The 27,347-nt window shown below is 37.8% G+C and overlaps 1 protein-coding gene across 4 annotated transcripts in view; it reads right to left on the bottom strand.

Annotated features, from left to right (window-relative positions):
• AMPH (amphiphysin) overlaps positions 1–27,347 on the bottom strand; it is a 123,463-nt gene that overhangs the window by 51,672 nt on the left and 44,444 nt on the right. For all 4 annotated transcript variants that reach the window (XM_039715122.1, XM_039715121.1, XM_039715120.1 and 1 more), the window contains exon 2: positions 14,193–14,273. In XM_039715122.1, coding sequence (XP_039571056.1) covers positions 14,193–14,273 — 81 coding nt within the window. The remainder of the gene's footprint in view (positions 1–14,192; positions 14,274–27,347) is intronic.

Here is a 27,347-nt window from a genome sequence, read left to right on the forward strand (position 1 = left end):
TAGGCTAGAATTTCTGGGTTTATTTTATCAATCATCTGTACAGGGAAGAACTCCACCCAAAGAAAGACGGGTAAATTTTACAGCTAAGGTGCAGTTCAAGTCAGCTGGGCCTATGGCCTAATCTGAGACACAAAGAAGTATAATCAAAACTGGTGAACTTCCACTGGAAACCACTCAAATGAGGCCAGTTCAGATCCAAAGAGAGTTCTACCCTTACACAAGTTGTTTACTATATTTGCAAACAATTTCCCAAGCATTCTAAAATTTTAATATTTTGCAAGAAAATAAGTATTAAAATATAATAACGTTAGTTACTTTGTTTTGCTTGATTAGTGCATCTTGCAGTCTACTGTGAAATCTTGACTCTTTCTTTGGCAAATACATCAAAATTATCTTTCTTTCTCTTATACCAACAACCTTGTCAGAATAGAGAAAACAATGGATTTTGTTATTTTGTCTCTGATTGTACCACAAGTTGGACTTCACAGTTCTTATGATTTGCAAAGAAACCTGCAATAACCTGCAATAAATTTGCAAACAACCTTTACTTATTGCTAAAAAGATGCTGTCCAGGACACCTTCAATAGCCTGAAAATTTTTGAAAGAGTCCACATTTGCCAGTTTCCAATATTTTTCAAATAATTTTTGGAAACTACAGGAGTATCAGCTTGCAGCCATATTTTCTCACATACAGCTACACCATATGGAAAAATCAGAAGCAAAATATCACTGACAGCTTCAAAATATGACTGACTTCTTTGGAGTTTCATATTTTCCATGTGAAAAACAGAATCTAAAGGGTGCATGTGAATAATGTGAATATTTTAGAAGGCAGAAGGTATAAGCTGTTATAACTCAACTCAAAGGATGTCTGGTATCAGCAAAGGATTTGCCATCAGCAACTTCAATGCTCATAGAATTCAGACACAGAGGATCATAAGAAATTCAGTTTGATAGGGGCTATCTGATGTTTAAAATCCATCACAGCTGCAGCCATGTTAAGTCAAAATTGTGGTTCTGAAAAATATTTGTCTCACCAGTACAGAGTACAATGCAGGTCACACCCACCAAACTCACTTCTCTCAGCTTCTTGAAGGGAACTGAAGGCCTTTAGAATGGGATCATCAACAGCCCCACCCCCATCTCTCAAACTGTAGTGTACTATAAGAAGAGAGCAACTGTTTAATCTCCTGGAAATACTAAAGAATTTGGAAGGTAAAAATGCCTGTGTGGGCCTAGAAAGCAGACTGAATTCACTTTATAGATTCAACAAACAGAAGCTTCCTTTTATACTAGTTTGATCTGAAACAAGTCACGTACAGCTCTCAAATCTGTTAATCAACTAAAATCTGAGCACAGGAATACCACCAGGGGTATACCACCAGACCGTCAGGGTGCTATCTGAAAAGCTGCTGGGTAACATCAGGTATGAGCAGCCAGCCCACTAACCATTCTCTGGTTTGGGACCATATTTGATGCTTCAAGGAAAGGCAACCTCTTCCCCTGCTTTGGAATCAAAGCTGCCTATCAAAACAAGGGCCAGACAAGTGCAGGGTGATTATCAGTGGATTTAACCTCAGATTTAATAACTTGCAGAACAACAGAAAGTTCTGAAGTAGTAGCTTGATGTTGTGTTCTTTGAGAAAATATTATGCATACATTTTAAAACTTCTGTATTAAAATACTTTCAATACTTTTGTATTTGATTTATTACACTTTAATACTTTTAGCAGAAGATACTACCCTAAAGTGTCATTGCAACACATTATTTCATACTACATAACAGAGCAGAAGCTAACTTCATTCTGTGCTCAAGTAGTAGGCACGGGTCAGAAGTTGTCTGTTTTCCACGGACCAAGGCATTAAGTGATCCATGCTTCTACAGAGGAAAGGAGATTGTAACCAGGAGCAAATTTCTTGATCTCATGTCTGAAGAGGAGGATCAGCAAATGCTTGACAGAAACTAGATGGGAGTTGCCCTTTCATGCATGCCGTCTCCTCCTGGGAGGATCTCTTGTACTGTGAGAAGTCACATGAAGGCACAGAAGCTATCTTTTAATTTCATACCTTCTTTGGCCTGAGCTATTGTGGTAAAAATGGAAGGTATAGAAACTTGGTTCTTCATCATCTTCACCAGCTGAATAGGTGACTACATAGTAACAATTTTTAGTTATTGAAAAATCTCTGGTGTTCCAGAAGCAGCAAACCACAGCTGGAAGGGTGAGAGCCTCCTTAGCTGATTTCATGTCTAGTTTTATTCATACACATGATGTTTTGTCACTAGGGCTAAGCAGCACACCACAAATGCCAGGGAAACACATTGCTCAAACACTCTGTTTATAACTGTACTGCTGTGCAGCTTTACAACTGCTACCCTAAACCACTATTAGATCTGTTATGCTTGGTTACCATTGTGAGTCATCAGGAACTGCTGTTCAGGGAAATATGTAAGAAAAAGTCAAAGTAGTAAAACATGATGTAAGTATTTTGCCATATGTGCTGTTATGAGTTCTGACACTTCATTAAAAATAATAATTTTAATATGGATCTTCCTCAGTCTAAGTTATTAACAGGCCACAAACACCTGAAATAGCTAACCATGATAGAGTCACATGACTTTTCCTTCATTATCAATTGTTGTGTGATGTGACACTGAAAAATCCATGAGCAAGGGCCTGTTCCTACTGATTCTGAGAGATATTCTCTCAGTTTCAATGGCAACAAAATTAGACCTTTATAAAAATACCAGAAAAAAAAATAGCATCAAAAGCCCTCAGCACTGTTAATTCTGAAAAATGTGTATCTAGTCTACACATTTTCTATACTAAACTCATTATTAGTGAAGACAGATATACTTTTGTCATCTAACAGACTAATAAAAATTCATTTATTAGAAAATACCTCATTGCTGACTATGCACATCTTGCAAACTCTTACATATAGGTTTTTAAAAGTACTTTTTAAAAGATTGTAATGTATTTAATGTGTCCATTTACAGTGTTTATTGGTATACTCCTTCTACTTTCTGGTCTATCAAATGAAAATATCCAGTGGCTCTGAAACTACTGCTCCAAGTAGCTTCATTAAAGCCATGAATTTTGTTAAATGAGATCAACTTCTTGAGGGAGAATGGAAGGTAGCTGTCCTTTTACCAATGTTGTATCCCTATGAAATGAAATTTCCCAAGACAGTGCTGATGCTTCCTTTATAATTTCATAATTTCTTTCATTTACTCTACGTAAGTCAGCAAAATGAGTCAGAGTTTTATAAGATGTAAGAAACTCCAGAGGAAAGTGTTAACAGCAAACTTACAACTTGTTTGATAACACTATGCATGTTCTACCAGACTCCAGCACAAAAAATCAGTGCTCTTAGCTCACCTGATCAAACTCAGTACACAAATCACCAAAAATCTAGTACATAATCCTGTTTAACTTTACATAAGAGCAAGGGAGGCATGCCAACAACCCAAACCAACATCCATTTTTGGGAAAGTCAACACAATGTCCCAAGTAATAGTTTGTTGCTTTGAACAATGTAGCGTATCACCTTTCTGCTCTCTGGTCTCATCATATAGTCAGTATTACACAGCTGGTAAAGACATATGCACTCAGTGAGATAAGAAGGTTCAGTGTTTAAGCAATCTACAACCATAGGCCTTACATACCCTGACAGCAGCATTAGGCCTTTTCAGTACTACTGATTCTTGGGTATGTTTAGTTTCAGTTTTCTTTTAAATTTGTAGCTTTTAAGCATGTCTTAGCACTGGAAGTAAGAAAAAGAGCCACAGAAGTGTTGGCTGTGAGACTGACAAGACCTAAAAAAAGTTAATGATGAAAACTAAAGCGTCATAATTTCTGTCTAACCAGCTCTTGCTTCCTGTGGATTAGAAAATCTGTTGCATCCACTCAGAAATTAAAGATCCCCTTGCCTCCACAGAAGTTGTAATTGGATGTCCTATTTGCTAGGAATCATGAATTTACAGCTTTCCAGCCAGAACAGAAGAGTTTGATTTTTCTATCATGTCACATACAGGATGTAAACACAATACATCTTTCCAGGAAAGGTTAGCACATGAATGACATACAAAACCCAAATATATCACTCCAATTTAGTGAGAGGCAAGAGCATTAAACATATTGAAACTGAAGCACGGGGTAATTAATAACATATATAATAATAACAACAATAACAACAACAACAACAATTAAAAATGACAATTATTAATGCAGCTCTAATTAATACCAGAATTTCATAATTCTATTGCTAAGACATCAGAGAAATAGCTGAAAAGAAAACATTTTTTGTAACACCTGGAAGATATTCTTTATTGTAATGTGCTGTTACTTGTCAGAGTGTTGAGCAGTGCTGTCTCTTGTTCACAAACACTTTAGGTACTATTTACTGCTAGGTCTTTTACAGAACTATGTAGTATGAATGAAAATAACTTTTAAATTAAGAGAAGCTTAACATAATAAAAGACTACTTGGACAAATCAATATAAAATCTATCTTCTTTCCAGAGTACTCTATTTTACCATTTATCAATGTCATGGTTTAAAGGCAGGTGTCTGCTAAGGAAGGCGGGAACCTCTCTTGCAACAGAGAATATGACCCCCTTCCCTCTGAATTATTATAATTTTGAAACTAAGGGGCTTTCAGGCAAAGATATAATTAAAGGAATAATGTTTTTTTACTAGTATGCATATGGATAACAAGGCAATAGTGGGAGTGACGACAAACAGAACCACAAACCCAGTAAAGGCCTTCACTCGCCTGCAGGCACTTTCCCCTTTGGCGCAGGTCCAGTCACAGGCAGCGGGGGCGCTGTTGGCTCCTGGCGGGGCAGGGCCGGTGCGATAATTCCCCCAAGGCTGCAGGGGGCGCTGTGCACGAGTTTTGGCCGCCTCTCCCCACACGGTAGTGGTGGACACAGCCGGCAGAAAGGGACGGAGAGGGGGCTTCCTTTACAAACTCATGGGGGGCAGCCAGTCCCGGTACCCCTCTGGATAGCAAAAGGAGCTGTAGCAGGGACTTCGGAAGCAGCAAGCTGGAACAGCAGCAATGAGCAAGATCCCGGAGTGGGAAATGAAATGTATCAGAAACTCCACAGCCATAGATGGAGCTGCAGGGCATCCCACCAGGCGAGGGACTGTGGGGCCACAGCAGAAGAAGCAGGGCAGGGCTGGGCTCCAGTGGTGGCAATGAACTCCACCCCACACCAGTAAGCAGCAACTCGACGGTCCCCCTCCAAAGCCAAGGATAAGACAGCTGGAGCCGCGCCCAGCCCCATTTTTCCCAGCCCAATTCCTGTGGTATCTCTGTCCCTAAAAGAGAAAACTCCCAGCCAAGAGAGTTGCCAGCTGCGCCCCTCCTGTGGCAACTTCTTTTGTCTCTCTTAAGTGTCAGTCGTGATGTCTTAATGAGAGATGGTAATGAAAATTTCATGAGGGAAAGAAACAAAAGGAAAAATCCTAAACCCTAACAATCAGGTTCCTTATAGTTCCTAGAACTGTCTTCCAAATTCTAGCATGTTTTTCTTGAAGAAATGGTTTTTCTTTTTTTCTTTTTTAAGCTCTAAGAGATTTGGGTTTTGCAATATTTATCTACTGCATCACTTGAAAAAATTGAGTTTGCAACCTTCTCTGGAAACACTGAGGTTTTAGGCATAACATTATCTTCCAGGAGAGCACCAAATTTGTAGCCCAGCCACTAAGAAGACTCAAAAATAAGAATTTTGTTGTTCTAGTTATTAAGTAGCATGTTGAATTGAAGTAAACTGCATTAAATGAAACAGGCTTCTCAGATGATTTACACTAATCCAAAAAAAAAAATCAACTCTAAAGGCAAGAACCAGGGAGCTCTGCCTTGTGTTAGTAGCGATGCCCAGTAGGCAGGTGAGAAAACTCTGTGCCTTCAGAGACACTAAACCAACCCTTTTACTGAACCATCAGTTTCTGTTCCAGATGAGGACTGACAGAAAAATATGGCACTCACCTTAAGTGAAATTCCAACCTTCCCTCACAACTAAACCCTAACCATTCTACCTTCACAGTTACTACCTTCACATCGTCCTTTAAGTAATTTCATGGCCTCAAAGTAGGGCCCAAAATAACAGTTTTAATTAAAAACTGGGGTCTGCAGAGGAAAAGAATGTACAAGATTCTAAAAGTAATGTATACACATTTCATGTCAAGCTAGACTTTCTGAACATCTTCTTGTGCCTCTCTTTATGCATGTAGCTGCATACCCATAACTACATTTGTAAATAATGTACATAAGCTATGTATTAACGGATCAGGTAGAAAACTGTCCAGAACGGTTTGCTGTGAACTGCATCATCTTAGCTCTCAGAGCTGGGCTGTTAACTATCCCCACTGTCAGTTATCCCAAAGTGGTCTTGAAGAAACATATATAGGTTTCCTTTAAAAATAGCCAGAAATAACTTTGAACATAAAACTGCACTAGGGAGAAAACAGTACAGTTACTAAAGCTGCAGAGGCATAATAGTTTGTATCCAAGGGGCAATCAAAACTTGCACAGTGTGACAATGGTTTGGACTCTGAATTTGGAGCAATCAATGGTCAGAATCAAGAAAGAAAAACATTGTATAAGCTGCTCTCTCATTTTTAAAGAATAACTGTCAGTTATCCCAAAGTGGTCTTGAAGAAACATATATAGGTTTCCTTTAAAAATAGCCAGAAATAACTTTGAACATAAAACTGCACTAGGGAGAAAACAGTACAGTTACTAAAGCTGCAGAGGCATAATAGTTTGTATTGTATTGCCAAGGGGCAATCAAAACTTGCACAGTGTGACAATGGTTTGGACTCTGAATTTGGAGCAATCAATGGTCAGAATCAAGAAAGAAAAACATTGTATAAGCTGCTCTCTCATTTTTAAAGAGGAATCAGTTGAAATGCATAGAGCTATCCACGCAGAGATAATTTTGTAGCATAAAACAAATTCACCTTCCTGAGTATCTTGCCTGATTGGAAATTAATGAGGTTGAGATGAGATTTAATGGTACACCACATTTCTTCTTGTCTTGGGAAAAATGACCCTTAAGATATAAGATAATTACTAAATACACATTTCAGGATGGAATGGAACCAGCAGAGACTCCCATGGTCTCAAAGTACATTGTACCTTTCTATGGATTGTATATATACATTGGATAAAGTGTATTTGACTTAGAGATCAGCCAGTATCTGAAGTACACTTCTGGTTTACCCCAAATGCTTATCAGACTGAGTCCCCCTGAATGTAAAGACTTATTGGCTCACAGAAAAAAAGCCCTCTCCCTCTAGTCTAGATTGTGTTTTTCTACATCTGGTTTACTTTGGAATACCAGAGACACTTGGCATCACTTTTATTTAGCAAAGGAGTCTTGTATGGACAGAACTGTACTGAACACATAATAGTTACAGCTTAACAAGTACCAAGAACCCCTGCACTTTAGTATTAGATTCTACAGACGACCAAGAAAATTTGAGTATCAGCTAAGGAGAAAGAGTGTCACCCACTCAGACTAATTTTAAAGTTTACACTTTTTGTTTACTACCTGGATTCTTTAATCCATCTCAACACTATGTACAAGACCTGTAAAATGAGGGGTGTCTAAATGGGGGACATAAGATAGGTTTAAAGATGGTCAGATAGATATATGAGGTAATTACAAATTCCTAGAGAAAATAAGATTTTGCAAAACACAGATTGAATTGAATGTTATTATTTGTAATATATATTGAAGCTTCCTTTCGTAATCATGTCCTTTATCCAACTCTAGATTAATACACTTATCACTGCCTACATTAGTTGGGTGTCTCTCCTTGTCATAGAAACAATGTAGATGTCTTAAGAGCAACCTGTGGAGTCAGGAAAGCAATTAAGAAAATCCAGTAGTCAAAACCATTCACTCCAGTATAGTTATCTAGTGCTGTTTATGATACATCCACAAATAGCAAACACCTCAGAGGTCCTCAGAGACCTACCAGCTTTTCTGAACAGCAACTGGAAACCAGCAAGGACACACTAGGGCCTTGCAAGTGGCAACAGATGCCAACATTTAGACAACTAACCCAGAAACCTCACAACAGTTGGTGGGGGTTGTGCCAGGAACCACAAGTGACCCCAGTGGAGGCTATGCCTTCACTGATCGTGCCATCCTGCATGGTCTGGGACAGTGACTGGGAAGAGGTTTCACTAACAACCCACAACCTGATGAGGGTTTGAACCAGGTCAAGGATTTGTCTGGGAGATCCAGATGGGAGGAGCAGGTGATGCAGCTGAAACATGGGTTCCCTAGGCATGGGAATGACTCTGTGGGTGTAACTTATGCTAAGGACTGAGCTAAAATGGGACTCCTGGGTCCATGTGCAGGATTAGTGGACCCAGACAGGTCTGATCAGAGACATTAAGGCCCACAGATGCCCCTGGGAAACTGATGGGTTTTTGCCTTGCTCTCCCAGACCTTGCTGCCCAGTTCAGCACAAGCATCAAAGGAATACCCAACTCCTGGAAACACAGACACCCAAGTTCAGGTGTTGCAATCTGGAACTGGATCACTCTCTAGGCACGAGGTTCAGCTGCCAAACTGTCAACTTATGTCTCTTGCAGCTGGAGATGCCACATGGTAGCCAAGATAGCAGGTATAATATGGAACTGTGGTCAAAGCCATATGTCTTTTTCTGGAGCAATGTCTGCAGGCCAGGTGGGACACTGTGAGGCACATCTGGCACCTATATGTTCGTGATGAATCTCATCTTGGGTATCTTAATTCATGAGTAAGTTTTAAAAAATCAGTGGCATGGCTGATGCAAAAAAAGCACTTCAGAAAATGTTAATTGCCTCACAAACCAAGTCTTAGACAATGTCATGACACAGCTGTAGGGCAGCCAAGCATGCTTGTGTGAAAGAACATTTTGACAGGATAAGCCTTTTCAGGAGCCATAGCAATTACACCCAATGAGCAGCTCTTACTACTGGGTGCACATTAAGTAAAACAGTCCACAGAAGCAGGTTCTGATCACTCAACAACAGTAAAAAAAGGCTCTTCTTTTTCACCTAATTATATCTATAAACTATCAACAACAGCCTTTGACGTTTTGCGTTTTTTTCTGACAACTTGCCATGGGAAGCTGCTTTTGTAGTAACAACTGTTATATCTCCTGCGTGTACATATACAGTACATAACATTTATGGGCTTAAGCACTAAAATATATTTTAACTGTAGTATGTAAAGTAAAAGAAGTCTCATAACTACATGTAGAAAAATAAAGAGAGGCAAATATGCATATACATGAAATAGAATATTCCTCTCAGAACAACAAAGTGTGACTTTTAATGACTGTGAGTCATTAAAATATACACGGGGATAAAGGTAATTGCTACTGTACTCCCTGTAAAAAACAGAACATGTAAGATGCAATTGCTTGAAAGCAGATGGAATTTCTGGTAAATCCTCAATGGCCTTTGATGATAATTTCACCACAGAAATGAGAGAATTATGCAGGAATTCTCTTCTTTTCCCCCTCATTCTGAACTTCAGAGTCGATTAAGAGGCTGAACATATTTACAATTAGCTGTGCAGAGATAAATGTTTAAATCTCAAGAAATTTCTTACAATACAATGAAAACCTGTGTCATACTGTCATGTATGAGTTTATATGTTCCACAAGCTTCGATTTAGAGTGGGAATTTTCAGTTTACAGCTCAAGTGGAAGATGAAAACCAGCTGTATTCATTGCTTAAAATCTAAATGTTCTTCTGTTATCATCAGCTGCAGGAGCTTAATGGTTTTGATAGAGACAGTCCTGGGGCTCTGCAAAGCAACTTTGCTCTGTTCTCTCTGGACATGGGATGACTCAGTTTCTCCACAGTGATTCATCTGGGTAATTCAACTCTGGGTTGTCAAGTTCAGAAGAGGCTCTCATCCAGTTGTATTCAGAAAGAGATGGGAATGGGTGACTGGGGAATCTAAATGACTATTTTCTCCAGATAGATCTGCTGCACTGCATTGGTTTTGCATGGCCTGGTTTTTGACAGCCAGAGGTGGCTTCTGTGAGAAGCTGCTAGAAGCTTCCACTATGTCCTGCAGAGCCAATCCCTGATGGCTCTGAAGATGGACATGTTGCTGGCCAAGGCTGGGCCAATGAGAGATGATGGTAACACCTGTGATAACATATTTAAGAAAAAATGTTTTAAAAGTGTGCATGCACAGTTTTTTCCTAGCCAGAGAAGAGGAGGAGGTGAGAACATGTGAAGGAAACAACATGGAGACACCAAGGTCAGTGGAGAAGGAGGGGCAGGAGATACTTGAGGTGCCAGAGCCGAGATTCCTCTGCAGGCTGTGGTGAAGACCATGGTGAAGCAGCCATGCCCCTGAAGCCTGTGGGGGTCTATGTGGGATGCAGAGATCCACCTGCACCCCATGGGGGAGGTGCTCACACTGGAGCAGGTGTGAGCACCATCTCCTGGAGGAGGCTATGATCCAGTGGAAGACCTGGTGGATACAGGGGGCCCCAGCTTCCAGGCTGGAGCAGCCTGTCCTTGGAGGACTGCACGCCGTGGTAGAGTGACCTACATTGCAGCAGTTTTGGGAGGACTGCCTGCCCATGGAAAGGAGTCAAATTGCAGTAGTATTGGCAGGACTGCTTCTCATCTCATGGAGCCATGCTGGAGAACTTCACAGAGAACTGTCTCCCTTTGAGAAGGTACCCCATGGTGTAGCAAGGGAAGGACTAGTATCTCTGAGTAGTGGAGAAAAACCTCAGGTGACAAACTGACCCAAATCCTCAGCCCCCCGTCTCCCTGCGCTGTCAGTGGGAAGGAGGGAGGAGTTGGGGGAAAAAAGTGTTTTTAAGGGCTTATTTTACTTCTCATTATTCTCCTCTGAGTCTGATAGTAATAAATTCACTTTGTACCTTTAAGCTCACCTTGTTTTGCCCTTGGAGTGTTTTCTATGAGATTTGGAGCCATGCTGGAGAACTTCACAGAGAACTGTCTCCCTTTGAGAAGGGACCCCATGGTGTATCAAGGGAAGGACTAGTATCTCTGAGTAGTGGAGAAAAACCTCAGGTGACAAACTGACCCAAATCCTCAGCCCCCCGTCTCCCTGCGCTGTCAGTGGGAAGGAGGGAGGAGTTGGGGGAAAAAAGTGTTTTTAAGGGCTTATTTTACTTCTCATTATTCTCCTCTGAGTCTGATAGTAATAAATTCACTTTGTACCTTTAAGCTCACCTTGTTTTGCCCTTGGAGTGTTTTCTATTGTTCCTTATCTCAACACATGAAGCCTTTATTAAATTTTTCTCTCTGCCCAGCTGTTGGAAGGGAGGGTGAGTGAGTGGCTTTTGTGGGTGCCTGATCTTTGGCCAGTATCAAACCACGACATGCATGTATCCTTACACTTAACCATCTTCTGAGTTTGGTACAGACCCACCATCTAATCTACTACTCAGGCAAAGATTTCAGGTTTTCAATTTTCTGTTTCCTGGAAAATGAGCACTATGCTCTTTCCTTTATCCTTTCATTGGGCTGAACTGGGAGTCCTCATTTATTATCTTTGGAGAGTAGTAATAAAAAGATCATTCTATACTTAAGGTTAGTTGATCTCTCAAGGGTTGCATGCTCCGTAATGCAGGCAAGCAAGATAGACCATTTTCACAGCTTTCACCTTACCAGGATCCTCAGGGCACACATAGCACCAGCTACAACAAAGAACTTGCAAAGAGACATAGAACTGAAATTATAGTGCTCCTCAGAATGAACTGACAGTAGGTGAGGTGGCCAGGGAACAGACAAACCATTGGTAAATGAGATTGCAAGTAACAAAGTAAAGCTTGGACCTCCTCTCAAATTTCCTCTGCCATGGTCTTGCTAGGTCAGTCACCATCACAGAGACAAATAATCCCAGAGGAAACTGAAAAAGACTGCACAGCCTCTAACAGGGTTGGTTGTTCTTGCAAGCCTCCTGAATGGCCCACAGCAACAGTGCGGTGAGCTTCAGCACAGAGATACATCCACCAGATTGCCTTTTTATACTTTAATATCTAGAATTTGACTTTATCTAAAGCCTCTAGAGTTGCAGACTGAACTTGAAAGCAGGACTGAATATAAACCAAGAAGAGATGGATTTCTGGGTTCACAAAAGACAGCAGTTCTGCATGGCATTAATCAGTATGAGTGATAATTCAGATGCACATTGTAATGCTTCATACCTTTGCATTGTTATTAAATTGTAGATAAAAACATGGACAAACTTAGGAAATTTAAACTATTTATATGCTTCTTATTGGTGAACACGGCAGAAACAGTGCTTTTGCAGCATTTTCCCTGTTGTATTTGAAGAATTGAGCACAACAGAACTTCTTGAAAGCACAGTAAGCATGTGTGACTAGTTCAGTAAATACACTCTCATTTAGTATGTCAGTGCACCTAGCTTAATCTGTATGCAACTGTCGCGACAATTGTCGTAGCTCCCTTTGCAGTCACCCCTCCCTACCCAATTTCCTCTCTGGTCCCAACTCATATTTGCATTTAGGATTTAGCATTATGTAGTTCCTGCAGAGTACTTTACTGTTTATTATTGAGTCTATGTATATCAAAGAATGAGGAAATAAAAAGAAAGCAATGCTAATATCCTCCTTAGATCTAAGCAAGATTTTCAGCTTAAAATCACCATTACAGAAAATTCTTGGTAAAGGACAGAAAAAACCCAATACTTGAGATATCATTTTGCTTAAAAGGATTTTTTTTCCTCTTTCCCCTCTTGTTTGTCTCAGAATTTTGAACTGAAAGAGAAAAGTACCACAAATTCAGTTTCTTCATGGAGATGCTCCATTTGCTCCTACACCGAAGAAACCCCTCAGAGATGTACCTTATTTCTACAAACACACTTACTAGCTGTGCAAACAGCTGGGATATGGACAAGGACAAGCAACAACATCAAATAATCAAAAGGTCAAGAAGACTTGGAAAAGTAGAAAGGGAAGAAAAGGGAAAATATAGCATCTCTGTAGGTTTTCAAAACTTCTATTAAATCCCACCATTTTCCTGACCTCAAGAAATTTGAGGAAAGAACTATCCATCTCAGAGAAACAGGTTCTTTTACTTCCCAGTATTCCTCTCTTTGGCGAAGAGGAAAGCTCAATAGCTTTTGAAACCTCCCTCTCTTCTACACTGAGAAGAAAATAAAGGCAAAGTGACAATAAGATGCAGAAGAGTTAATAAGCATTCCAGCAGTCAGGATGCAGGCTTTGTGTTTACATGAAAAGGAGGAAAGTGCATTTGGTAGAATAGGACTGATTTAGAGCAGAAACTGAAAACACTGACATGAGCCAAATTTTTGATTGTGTAAAATGTGTGGGAGTAGCTCTCACTCTCCAGTTCCTTTCTATAGGAGCTCTAAATAACAGCTCACAAAGACAACAGATATGTTAGTTCATACTTATGTAACAAGACTATTTTCTTGGTGGTATTACCACAGTTTATTGGAGGTATTAATTTGTGCTACAAAGGTACTTATAAAAAATTGCAATTCATCCCCTCAGAGCCAAAAAGTCTCTCCAATGAAGCAACAAGTAATTTGGGTTAGAATTTAGGATTGGTCTGGGAGTAGATTATAAACTCCTTGGAGCACCTTTGGTTTCCTATGTTGTGTTTATAACACTAAGAGTAATTGAGCATTGCTGCCTAGTTATGCTTCATCAGCACTGCCACCACAGACCTCAGCACCCACGGGGAACTTCACAACACACGTGCAGTCCAAAACTATTAATCTGCTCACTCTTATAAAACCAGTATTATTATATAGCACTGATGAAAGTAATCCACCAAATGAAACCATGTAAATACTTCTCTTTCTTTGTAACAAGGCGATCACAAAGCTGCATTTAGTTCAGGTTGGGTTCTATTCTTAATTACTGGTGAAAATGTACTGTCACTCTGATCTCAAGCAGTTTAAGTATGATGATGTTACATATGAAAACAAATGTGCTTTTATTTTTGGCCCATATTTTAGTGCTCTGCATGGACAAATGCAACTGTTATCTCTGTTTTGAAAATTGCAGAACAAAATCTTGTACCCATGAAAAAACAGAATATTACCTGTTCCCCTGCAACACATTCAAAAACAGCAAGTTAAATATATTGTACTCTTAAGACACAATTAAAGAAAATGAAAAAGTAACTGACCTCTTGCCGTTTGAAATTTTGAACGTATTCTTCAAACTGTTCATCTTTAGTTTCATCTGCTTTTCCTAGTTTTTGAAGAACCTATAGTGAAAGGAATAAGGAATAATTTAATATTTATGACACAAATCAAAATATCTGCTACTTTCAACACTTCTGTTCTTGCAGTTAGACATAAATAGCATTTTACTTTTGGGAATGCTTTGTGCTCTACAATTTCCAAAATGCACACAAGAAACTATTCTGTAAAACAAAACAAAACAACAACAAAAAACTGTGAGGGGTGTATGTGTGTATGGTGTGTATGGAGTCCTTGGAGGAAATGCTTCTTATTTTTTCAAAGCAAGAAAGAATAAGAGAATTCTGCTGGCACTACAAATTGTCCTCTAGTTCAGACAAAGAAAGAAAAAAAACTCATCAGGTTTTTCTTCTCAATACATTTAACAGTATTAACATTATTCTTATCTGCATGATTTTCAACGTAAAGTCATAAAAAATAAAGAACTGTAAGGCTGATGGCTATTTAAAACATAGTGTTCATTTTGCTCCCCTCATTAATTCGTAAGTAGATCATCATCCACTAGATAATAAGCATGCTACAACAAGAGCAATTTAATCATCAATCCCAAAAGTAATTTGACGCAGCTACACTTTGCACTGCATTTAACCACATTAAATGCATTCTATTATTAAATCCCATTGCTATCCATTCATTATAATCTGATGACTTAAACATAGCTGCAAATAGGCTTCACCCTACTTGTAAAGCAATCCCCAAATCTTTACAGAGTACTTGTTTGTAGGAATGAACCATCCCACAGATTGATGTTCAGATTGCTCTCCCATTACAAATTGACCAAATGATCTATTTGCACCATAAATAACAAAACCAAACAAATTAAAACAAAACCAAAACAAAACCCTGAAACCCCACAAAATTGAAACAGTAGCAATTAGCAGATGCTATGAGTAAACATATAAACATTGTAACCTATTCTTCTCAAAACAAAGAATGTACAGCTCCAGTACTACGATATTCTTTCCTGGACCACCTTCTTCTCCCAAGTCCAGCCAGCCTCACAGCACAAAATCAGGCTGCACAAAGGGGTGATGAGCATTGCTACTGTGGAAACCAGAGGTCAAGATAATAATGAAGGTGATGCAATGCCATCTGTGGACATGGCATATGAAAGGAAGTTTTGACATAATTACAGCAGAAAGACTGAACGAATTATATCAGAGAAGAAAAAAATACCTAGACTAGCCTTTTGCTGCCAATAGCTATGTTCATTTTCCTGGCATATGTGGGCATTTTTAGTTGCTTTTAAGACAGTTAACTAGTCCCAAAACCTCATACACTCTCATCACCAACCTCTTCATAACATATTAATAAGTATCACAGATAATTATAAAGCGAAATAATTTAACATTTTGAATCATCACAGGCCTTCATATTGCTCCTTGTCACCAATGAGCCAAACAGGCTGCCCCCAGCTGTGGCACTGCTTTGATCTGCACCAGGGGGCTTTCTGAAAATCCAACATGTTTTTTTTCAAAGAGGTGGTGGCCACGTAAGCCTCCTGACCATGGCAATGCATTCAAACCACATTTGAAGAAAGAAGCATGTTAATTGTACTATGAGCATTTGTAACATAGACAACAAACTACAGCATCAAAAGTTGTCATGATACTCTTTTTTTTCCATATCAATGGCACACATCCACATTTTCAAATGTGCCTCAGGCCCCAGAGTGCAAGGCTCAGAGGGGAACAACCTCCTGTAGCACCTACCTCCTATGGTTTGGGGTGTTTTTAGCCTAACTCCAGCTTTCCATTTATATACAGATATTCAGCTGAACCAAGATGCAGTGTTACAATTTAGCCTCTACAAACACCAACCCTAATCTTAATACAGATAATTTATAACATAGTTTCTCAATTTTGCCAATTCAAATCAAAACTGTATAAATATCATATGGTTGGATCTACAAGTTCCAAGCTAGAGACTAAAGAAACTTACCCTCGTGGAAGTCCTGCAGCTCATGCCATGTACACAGATAAGTGGGGTTCATTTTCTCTTTTGCTGAAAGGAATCCTAATCCCGGTGGAGCAGACTGTGGCTAAAATAAACTATTCCTCACAGGTTCTTTTAGATCCCACCCATATAACTCCATGGACTAATGAATGTGTAGCTCAGCCTTTTACAACCAACCTATTCACAAGTTTACCATTGGTTGTCTAAACCAAAAAGTGGCCAGGTTGACAGCTGTAGAAACTTACCTACCTTTCAGCTCTTGTTTGTGCACTTCTGTCTCAAAGTGGAAGTCGCTTGTCAATAGAAGTCTATAGTTTATTTTTGCTCAGTTAGGTCAGCACCTATAGGGTGTTTTCGGTGTAGGACTAAAGCCGGATGAAGGCTTGTCTGCCTTACATGTGGGTTACTCTAAGTCTACCACCCCCACCTCATAGACAGGTTGAAATAAATTTTAAGTATTTTGTTCATCTTGTTCTGTGGAATATCTGGGTTAAAGTCAGGGTTTGGTCTATGGTGAAGGTTAGGAAATGCCAAGTACCACTACGTTTAGAACAACAGAAAATAGATTTGAAACACACAGGTCATTGAAAAGCATCTGATGGTTCTTAATGGTAAAATGAAGGCTATGGTCAGGAGCAGCAAGTGCTTAACCTCCTCCTTAAGCCTCAGTTTGACCACCCTTCTAGACAAGAATTAACTTTAGTAGCAGGAATAGCTCAGTCTGTTTATTGGTGGCCCATGTGGACGGGAGAAGGGTAGATGGATTGTGTTTCACAGAAGACTTGGAGGACTCTACAACATGCTAAAGAATGGAAATCTGGACTGATAAGTGGCTAATATTTTACTTTAGGCCCAAGTGCTAAGTAATCCATATAAAGGATTTGAATTCAGATTATTAGAAAAAAAAAAGAAAAAAAAAAAAAAAAAGCAAAAAAAAAAAAGGCAGAGGAATCAAAGATCTTGAACATGTGGTGGCCTGAAGGGCTTGAGTGAAACCAGAACTTAGTGAAGGCAAGTGGCTAGCATTTTTTTTCTTAATATACCCATACAGAGAAATAAAATTTGAGGTTAAGTTTGAGAACATTTATCAATGTGTATGAACGGTCTGTATCATTTACAATAAGATAAATTTGAAAAATTAAAGAAATGGACACAAACTCAATCTCAGTAAATGTTCCATATTCAAGTTTTTCTTGAATCTTTTCTTGAATTTTCTAATCTTCTGAAGACTGTATAAAATAGTTGATGAATATGTTCACCCTAATAAAAAAACAGGATAAAACCTACCTCATTTCATATAATTAAACTAACTCAGCTACCCCTAAGCTTCGTCTTAAAATGACAGAAAAATATCTTTTTAAATAGTATCTAAAGTGAGTATCAGTGTTCATCCAATATGTTACTAAGAATATATGAACGAAATAGTTATGTCTAATTAGCACTGAGAATGAAGTAAAAGCTAAATTTCATACAATGGTAAATTTACGTACGGTCAAGTAAAAACATGTAGAGAGGAATTGCCAGGAAATGTGGTACTGACATAACATGGCAGATTCTACACTAAGACACAAAATGTGAGTAAGAACATCAGTCATGATTGATGTAATTTATAAATGTCATCAAGAGTACCTCCATTTGCGGTTGCTGCATCTTCAAAAAACCTTTCAGATTATGTAAGATTAAAAAATATGCTTTTAGTCTTTTAAGTGCCTTCATTTCCCATATACTACATTCAGTTTTATGAGGATCTTGAATTCAACTGAGCAATTTTAGAATAATTGTAATGTGAAGTTGTTAAGTGTGTGCAACATACTGAAGAAACTAATATAGTAAAATAAACTACAGATCAGCTTGAGAAGGCTTTATTACTGAAAACTCTTGTCTTGAGGCAAGAATGAGAGTGTTTTACTACTTACTGAGACTACCACCCTGAGAGGCCTAGCCATCATCTCCTAAAAAAGTTTCTAAGACTATGGCAATTCAAGGAAAGAAAAAAATGAAAAATTAAGAAGAAAACCCTGTGCTGAAGCTGGTTCTTTGATGTACGCTGTGGCCACCCAGGAGCTGTCTCAAGGGCAGCTCAGCTTCCTGCAGAGCAGCAGCAGGGTGGACAGGAACTGACCTCATCAGACATCCCAAGATACATCATCCCCAGGCACACATCAGTATTCTTAAAGAACAACCAACATATTTAAAACCACTCAGGGCAGGAAGATATGACTGCTGAGACAGAGCTACCCAGGAGAAGACTTCATCAGAAATTCACAGGACCATTAAAAGACTGAAAAAATTAAGCTAAGCTAATTTGTCAAAAGTAGCACAATTTAGGGTATAACAGAATAACCGCAGAAAAGCAAGACAAACACTTATGAGAGTTCAAAACCATTGTCACAGACTCTCTGTCCAATTTTTTTTTTACAACAGTAAAGTGCTCTGGATCTCAAGAAATGCATACTCATACATCTAATTTTTTTTTTTTTTTTTTTTTACCTAATACCATACTCTTCTACAACCTGTAAAAGAAATACTATGGCTGCATGACTAATATGTGCAGTTTTCCAGAGGAGTTTCAAGATGGTACTTCTGGGCAGAAATTGGTTAAAATGAAAACCAACCATGCAGGAGAAATAATTTCAGAGTTACCCTAATGCAATACATCATATGGATATCAGCAAATGCTCATAAAATTTAAAGAAGTATTTGGCCAATATAAAATAGAATCTTTGAAAGAAGCTAATTTCATATCAAGAAATGCATACTCATACATCTAATTTTTTTTTTTTTTTTTTTACCTAATACCATACTCTTCTACAACCTGTAAAAGAAATACTATGGCTGCATGACTAATATGTGCAGTTTTCCAGAGGAGTTTCAAGATGGTACTTCTGGGCAGAAATTGGTTAAAATGAAAACCAACCATGCAGGAGAAATAATTTCAGAGTTACCCTAATGCAATACATCATATGGATATCAGCAAATGCTCATAAAATTTAAAGAAGTATTTGGCCAATATAAAATAGAATCTTTGAAAGAAGCTTCTTATGATACACAACAATGCTTATCTGGCATTTAAAAAAAAAACCAGAAACACAATGGGTTAAGTTTGAAGCAAACATGACTGTATTTTAACTTACCCAACTATGAAGTAGTATATGTCAACTCATAAAGCAAAAATACATGGCCCTGTTATAAATAACTATGTAGTTATTATCTTTTGCTATTAGGTTTTGTAAATTATGTTGATATAGTACAGTTTGTAATCTCTTTTCAACTACTTTTGGAATAGTATAATTTGTCAGCCTTTTATGGTTAATATCCTAATCCCTGTGTAGATTGTATATCTTAGTGTGATAAATATATATTATACTTTAAGCATTTACAAAATATTAAAATAGACGATATGTACTGTGTATTATAATATTAACTTTTTCAGAAGCAATTGTAGTTGTGAAATAATAATGAATGCCTTTATTTTTGTAACTAACTGACAATAGTGAAATAGCTAATGTTGATTGAAAGTACTTGTAAAAATGGCTAGAATGTGTGTATGGTAAGATAACACTGAAAAAACCAGGCAAATAACACCCAAAGAGCAAAAAGGAATCTACCACTGATCCTTTGGCTATCAATAACTGTCAAACCAGAGACCAAGGGACCTCGTAAGGAAATAATATACAAGACTCTCAAAATCACATCTGCATTGTGGCATGTACTCTAGGAAGATAAGGTCAGGGGTTGGACTAAGATACAGAATTCTGAGAACATGTAAACTCAAAGGAATGTTTGAATATGTATAATTTTCATTAATATGCATTTGACCAACACAATAAGAAAGTACATAAGAAGAGTTGTTATAGTTAACAGTGTGTTCTGGCAGCTTGCTGAGCATCCCAGTGCTGGATATTGTCCCTTTTATCCCTTATTAAACTTTTAAAAATTTTAAAGAGTGAACCTTGTTTCTCACACATGCAAGCTTACCAGAGCCTGACGGTTATTCCAGACTGACAAAAAACTCCACCCCACCAATCAGCTTGCCACAAGCCAGCCATCTCCTCCCACCAAAAGCCCTACACAAGCACCACAAACACCTCCATGTTTAAAAATACAATTATTTTCATTCAATAGGATGCTATACAAAGTGTCCAATATCACAAGACTATAAAACAGTGTCAAAGTAGAAATGTTAAGCATGGTCCATCATACCCAGCTGGTATTTCAGAAGTGTAGGAACAAAGTTTAAGAAACCCTGCCTGTTCCAGAAATAAAAGCTATCTAGGAAGGTAACTCAGAAGTATTAACCCCAGTCAGTATATAACCCAACTTATACACTGACTCTCACTCAAGCATGACAGCAAGGTGTTAAACACAAGAAATAGAAAACTCCAGAGTCATTGAAGCCACACAAGATTCTCACCTCCTCACAGTTAGCACACGGGATGCTGAAGTGAAGACAGGGAGAATCATTACAAAGATGCTGCTTAGTTATGCTGCAAAGAGGGGCAGGAAGAGATAGTGCAGTAGATTACAGATATGCAAGTATTAAACTTATGGATCTATTTGTTTACTGCAGCTAATAGAAAGCCTCCTATCCAAAGAGGTAACATTCGTATCTAACTACTCAAGATCTTGTTGGGTGGCTTTTAATAACAAAACTAGTCTTTTTCTGTCATGATGTCAAAGTCTACAGTCTTCTGCCTCCATTTCACTTCTGCACTGAAATCTCAAAATATGGTCAGTAAAAGAAGATGGGTATTAAGATATTTTTCAATACTGTTACATTGTATGATTAAAAATTGGATGGATTTTCATTATTAGAAAAATAGTAAGATTTTTTAAAAACCTGTTAATTTTTTCTCTAGTGCTGAACACACCCAGTAAGTATAAATTACCATTTTTGACAGAGTTAAGATTCCTGTGTCTGCAATAGCATAGTGTATTGTGCAGTTTCAGTTCTGCTATCAATATTTTGATCTCATCATAGCTTTAATGCAACAAGCTCAATGGCTTCTCTAAATGGTTGACTGAATTTCATACTCTCCATACTATACAGTCACACGCTTTCCAAAAACACAGCCTTGCCCTTGTACTCCTGCTGCTAGTTCACCATTGCATTCCTGCAACAACAGCTGACAGTGAAATGTTTGCTGAACACTCTGTTCTCATTAATATTTGCTGCAAGGTTGTGGGAAAAAATCCCTTTGCCATTGACAGACTCTCAAAAGCTTGAAAACCTGATTAATACAGAACATTGAGCATTTTCCTATGAAATTTTTACCAAAGAAAATGCAGAAAGACATTACAATAAAGCTCTTCGCTTATAATCAATTACTTTGTGAGGTGCTGGTTTCTGTTACTAATCTCATAAAATGACTGAACTTAGCTCAGGTTTCCAGATCAGCTTTAGGCCATCTGTGCACACTGGCACTACTAATGACAAGCAGAACAACGGAATATTCATCAAATTACAGAAAATGTTTGCTGTCCTGTAATGTATTTTATATATTTATTACTGTACTGGTAATGGTTCCCCAGACTCCTCCTAGATCTTCTCTTATACAATAATAATACAAATAATGCTTATTTGTCCACCATTTACAGTTGAGTTTTATTGCTCAAGTTTGACACAGTGGATCATATCCTAGAAGAAAGCCCACCGCAGTATACTGCATTTGGGAATTTATTATTTAGTGGCATAATGCAGCTCCACAATTGCTATCCTAACATATAACATAGGCAATTTCTATGTACAAAGTCAAAGAGAAGTTGTATCCTGAACTGCATGAATGCATGAAATATGGCCCAAGTAATGGAAGAGGGAAGCTGCTAGGTACCAGGCACTCTCCAGTATGGAAGAGCATAAAGACAACTCTACTGGTCAGTCTAACTGTCCATGAAATATGAATCTAAACTCTAATGAACCTCTTTCCAAACCCCTTCAAAACAAGATGACTAGGGAAGATACATGACAACTGTACAGTGATGCTGCTTCAGAACCTTCTCCCAATCTCCTCTCTCTCACTAAAACTGAATTTCAGTGAATTGATGTTGTCTCTTCACATTTTGTAGACCCAGTGGATTTTTCTTATTGATGGACTGTTCTGCTGTTTGTGAAGTTCTGATAAGGTACTCCCTGCTTAAAGAAGCAAAAAGGTATACTTCTCTTACAAATTATTTTCTTTTGTTAATTTTTTGTAAGCTTTTGCTTGCTGGTGCTTTGAGTATTGTGAAATACCATGATGCATTGGAACAGTTTGCTTAAAAAATGAGAAGAGTACTGAATAATATCCAGACAAGCATAAACCACTATGATAAGCTACATTCTCATAATCAAAATTTAAGAGGGAAATGCAGCCTAAATGACAAATGTGAACATTATGCAATGAGAGATGATCATAGAAAATCTTTCTGCAAATCACAGAACCTAATTGTTCATCATTGCCCAGATAATATAAAAATTCTCTAAAGAGATCCACATAATAAACAAGATTATGGCTGTTTTTGGAATGAAGCCACAGACTTCTACCTTAGTCCGTGGTCATTTGGTTAAAACCAGAAAGAACTTTACAGAGGACACTGACCTGCATATTGCAGTGTACCACAATATTTTTTTTGCAATATCCAGCAAATTTCTTTTAGTAGAAGTATGCACCTTTGCAAAATTTAACACAATAGCAGATGGTTACTGTTCAGCATTAAGTGTGACCCTAAGAGGTCCAGCAGTAAAACTTATCTGGGCAGTAGAAATACAAGGAGACCGAAGGATGAGCTTTTAAGTTTACAAAGGCCTCATTTTGCTTATGAAAAGGGAAGGAACACTAACAGCTATGTCAGTATCCTGCTAGGGACTTCTGTTTTTCTCTTAAGAACTTCACAAGACTTGATGTTATGGGATCCCACGTGATAAGGTGGCTCATCATATACTCTCTGTATTCTGAACAGTGCTTATCTCCAGTGCATGTGAAAACCCAGTACAGGTTCAAACAATAAAGAAGCTGTTCCCTAGACTGTGTGTGAGGCTAGCCTATATAACAGAGGACAGCATCAAGGTAGACATGCTGGAATGGTGCATGGCAGGTGATTTTAATAGATTGTAGCTTAAACAGGAAAACAAAATTGAAAGAAACAATAAACAACATAGATCAAGATATATAGAGAAAAAAAGAGTGAGAAATCAAAGAAGGAATTAAGTGGGAGTGAAACAATTCTGAGAGAATAAAGACCAAGCTGTAAAAAAAAAAAAAATCAACTTTCAGAAATCACTCGTTTGATTCATTTGCCTTCCCACGGACATCTCAGATCACACAGGATATCTCAAACACCTCTGTGCAGGTGGCAAACATGACATGGGATGGCAGCTTGAGGCAAGGCAGGATATAACTCAAGCAGCCTATGTGTGGGCTGCTGAAGTGAGCTATTAATAGCATAACAACACCTATGCTCCTCAAACTTTTGAGTTTTCTGTTTCCTCACAAAATTGCTTAATACAATAATTGTGCATTTTTTGGTCACTTTACCAGTGGGCAAAAAAAGTATAGAAAAGGCAAGTAACTTCTACACCAAGTTCAGAGAATTATAATCATATGCCAAAATCTGATTATTCTAGACTAGCATCTTTACCTGTGGGCCATCCTATTGTGAATAGCAATACAGAAATCCGCTGTGTTCACAATATCTGCACTAGAGCTATACAGAAGAGAAAGAATGAGACAAAAGGAATCTCAAAGAACAGCAAAGAGAATCTCTTTGCCCTTCTCTGCTTCATATGAGTTGCTCTCATACTTCTTGCAAAGTTTGATTACTTCTTTTGATTGAACAAGGTTGAAATTTAACTGTCTGAATAATTAGCAGTGATATTCTTGGCTGAATTTCTGTGCCCTTTACTGCATCCCAAATAAAGGAAAACATTACTCTGCTGAACTAAGAAAATAAAATAAAAATACTGTCATCTGCTGTTTCTGCCTGTACTTACTAATGTAGCTGAAAAGTAGCTGGATAACTTTCTAAAAGCGATCAGTGTGTCTCAGCCTTTGGCATACTAGCTGAGCACTCAGATTCACACTCTCCTCATTACTTCTTATTTTGCTCCCTCTTACCAGTCCTCCACCTTCTTACTACCCTTTGGTTTGTCATCTACCCTTACTGTTGATCAGACACTTTCCTTAAAACTGCTTTCTCAAAAAAACATCAACAATAGAAGAAATACTTTATTTACTGCCTTTGATAGTGTTTCAGTTTGTTCATGTGACTAATTTACCTGATCTACTAACTTTTGAGTTGCAAGCTTTTCAAAGCAAGAGACTATCTGAAATTCTGCCCCTTAATAGCACTGAAGACAAGGGGACCATCCTTTCAACTTGTTTGAAGATCCTACCAAAAACATTAATTATAATTTAACTTCTGATTGCTATATTTACCTGATGACCAGCTAGTTCTTTTGCTGTCTATTTACTTGATACTCCTAGTCCTTAGGAATGAGGAAAAAAAAGGTTTAAACTGTCACTGATAAAATTTCTTCCACCATATTTCCAAGGAATAAAAAGCACAGAATAAAATACAAAACAACTGCCATTGATAAAACTTCAATTTGAAACTTTTCAAATTAGATTTGGATTATTATTTAAAAATTAAGTAATTGCCTATACAGAACTTCGTAAAAATGTGCTTCTGAGATCTTGTCAGAGGAGCATAAAAATCAACTACAAAAACACTTAGAATAAAAATCTTTTTTAAGCTGGAAGCAGCCACAATGCAATAAACAATTAATTCTCCTGAACAGAAGGGCCACTAAGGCTCATCCTTGAGCAAATCACCTAAGACAATTTATTATACCAAAGTCCTCTGCAGTGATACCTAACAGACAGTGTGGTAATTCTAAATTAAAATTTCTTTTTCTGAGCAAAGAAGACATATAGATAAGTTTGTAATTTATCTGTAGCTACCACAGTTACATTTCTTAATCAAACATTCAAATTCTACCTAGAAAAAGACAACTTCGTCCTTTACAGACTGTCTCTCTGGATTTATCACAGCAATATGTGTTGTTCTTGGCTGTTGGCAGTTAAAAAAATTAAAAAAAGCTTTTCAGTCACATGAGCAAATAAAAAGATCTCATTCAATAATTTAATATAACAGACCTTTAAGTGCATAAGGATTCTCCCACTGTTTAGTTGCACAGGATATATATACCAGAGTCTTGTTTATTCAGCTCTGACGATATAATTTCAGAGGATAACAGAATTTAAGGAATCTAGGATTTCACTTTCAATAGAGATACTTTTCAGTTCCAAGATGAGTGAAAATATTTCCTATTGCTCTTGGTTAAAATAAAACAGAACCAATTTTTAATAAAATAGATGGATTTTGGTATTAAGTAGGTAAAAAACATTCCTGGCAAAATATGTCCTTTGAGTAGAATGATATGGCGTTGATAGATCTTATTTGATAGCATTATAGCTATCTCTTGATTATTTCTCATCACAGAAGGCAGACAGAGGTAATTTATGAATGACAACAATTTCTTCAATGTAGAGGAAGAACCAGATAAAATTTTTAAAGAAATTTTCAGAGTGGATGGGGAAACAAATATCAAGTATGTATTTTGATTTGATATAATACATTTTTCTAATGATTGCATGTAAGACTATAATTAAATATAAAATTACATTACATCAGTAACTATGAAGAAATTATGCCAACTAGAGACAAGATTACAGCCATTCGTGGCATGGGTAAACTAACAGAGCTCACTTATTTTTCATCTCACAGTGTCAACGAGCTAACAGGTTAATTTATTTTCCTTCCACTTACATCACTATTTCTACAAGACAGGCTACTAGTGTTTTTGTGTCTTATCAGTTTGGCTTCTGAATTAGTCCATATGCTCAAAGTAGCAATACAGATGCCTGATCTTGACTGCCTCCTCCAGTCTGATCTGTGACATTTCCACAGATACTTCTTGGAAAGGAATTGGCTGAGGATAGAGAGAGACACCCACATTTGATCCAGCATGCACTGAAGTGAAGATGCTGCCCACTCAGAGGCTCCTTCATGTCCAGCAAGGATGGGATTTCTCTCTGGAGACTCAGGTCAACCTTCATAACAGAACTGATATAATGGAGCACTGGGGAAACAAAACCAAATGTTTCCAGCATGGTTTGGTAGATTGCCAACAACATATTTCACCACCTGTTAAGACAATCTCATGTTATGCCATACATAGTAATGCAGTAAATGAAGATAACTTTGTCTAGTGCTTTGCAAAACATTTTCCAGATTGATGCTCATCGGTGCAGAAATTTACTATTTCTTGACAGATCATGAAAATATTGCACATTAAATATCAGTGATATGCCTGACATAGCAAAAGTTGCTAATGGAGGTACTTTTCACCACTAGGATGCTCGAAAACTCCCTCCTCTTTCCTCATCTGAAGGCAGGCAGTGACACTGATGGAACAGTTCCAGAAAAATTCATTCTTCTCTAGATGGAATGATAAATAAGTCTTTTTCAAAAAATTGAACTCCCAAAAGTATGAAAATTTAGATAGAACATATATACTTGGTTCAGAAAATCTAACAACTTGGGAAACCTTTGAAGCCAGCCAGGTCTGTTTTCCTTTTTTTAAAAAATAGCTTTGTCAAAAATGCATTGAGCCAAAAGAGATTTATTTCAGACTTATTGGAAGAATCTGTGAAGACATAACAATCCTAACAGTCACAAATTTCCCAAGATCATCTCCATAAAGAAATAACTAAACTGGCATAATATGGCTAGCATTATGTGCTAGCCAGGTATTTCTGAAGAAGGTTACCATATTTCCTTCTCATTGCTTTTCAGAATTATTCAGCATTTTTGCATTACCGAAGGTCAAACACTGTAATGTTAAAGTATTCTAAGGCTGCTAAGCTAACATAGTATATTCCTACTTTTCTTGTTAAGTTCTATTACTGATAAGCTTGCCGGTTCTCAGGAGTTTATGTGTATCATTTCTTCATGCTGACCCCAGGTTGTGGACTTTTAGTTACCAAAAAGGAAAAAAGCACTGAACTGATGCTGAGATCATCAAGAAACTACCAGCAGTGGCGGTGCCAGCTTTGACATTTGAGACATTGTAGACAAGTAGG

The sequence above is a fragment of the Passer montanus genome, unplaced genomic scaffold (genome assembly GCF_014805655.1).
Source record: "Passer montanus isolate IOZ18808 unplaced genomic scaffold, ASM1480565v1 scaffold32, whole genome shotgun sequence".
NCBI lineage: Eukaryota > Metazoa > Chordata > Aves > Passeriformes > Passeridae > Passer > Passer montanus.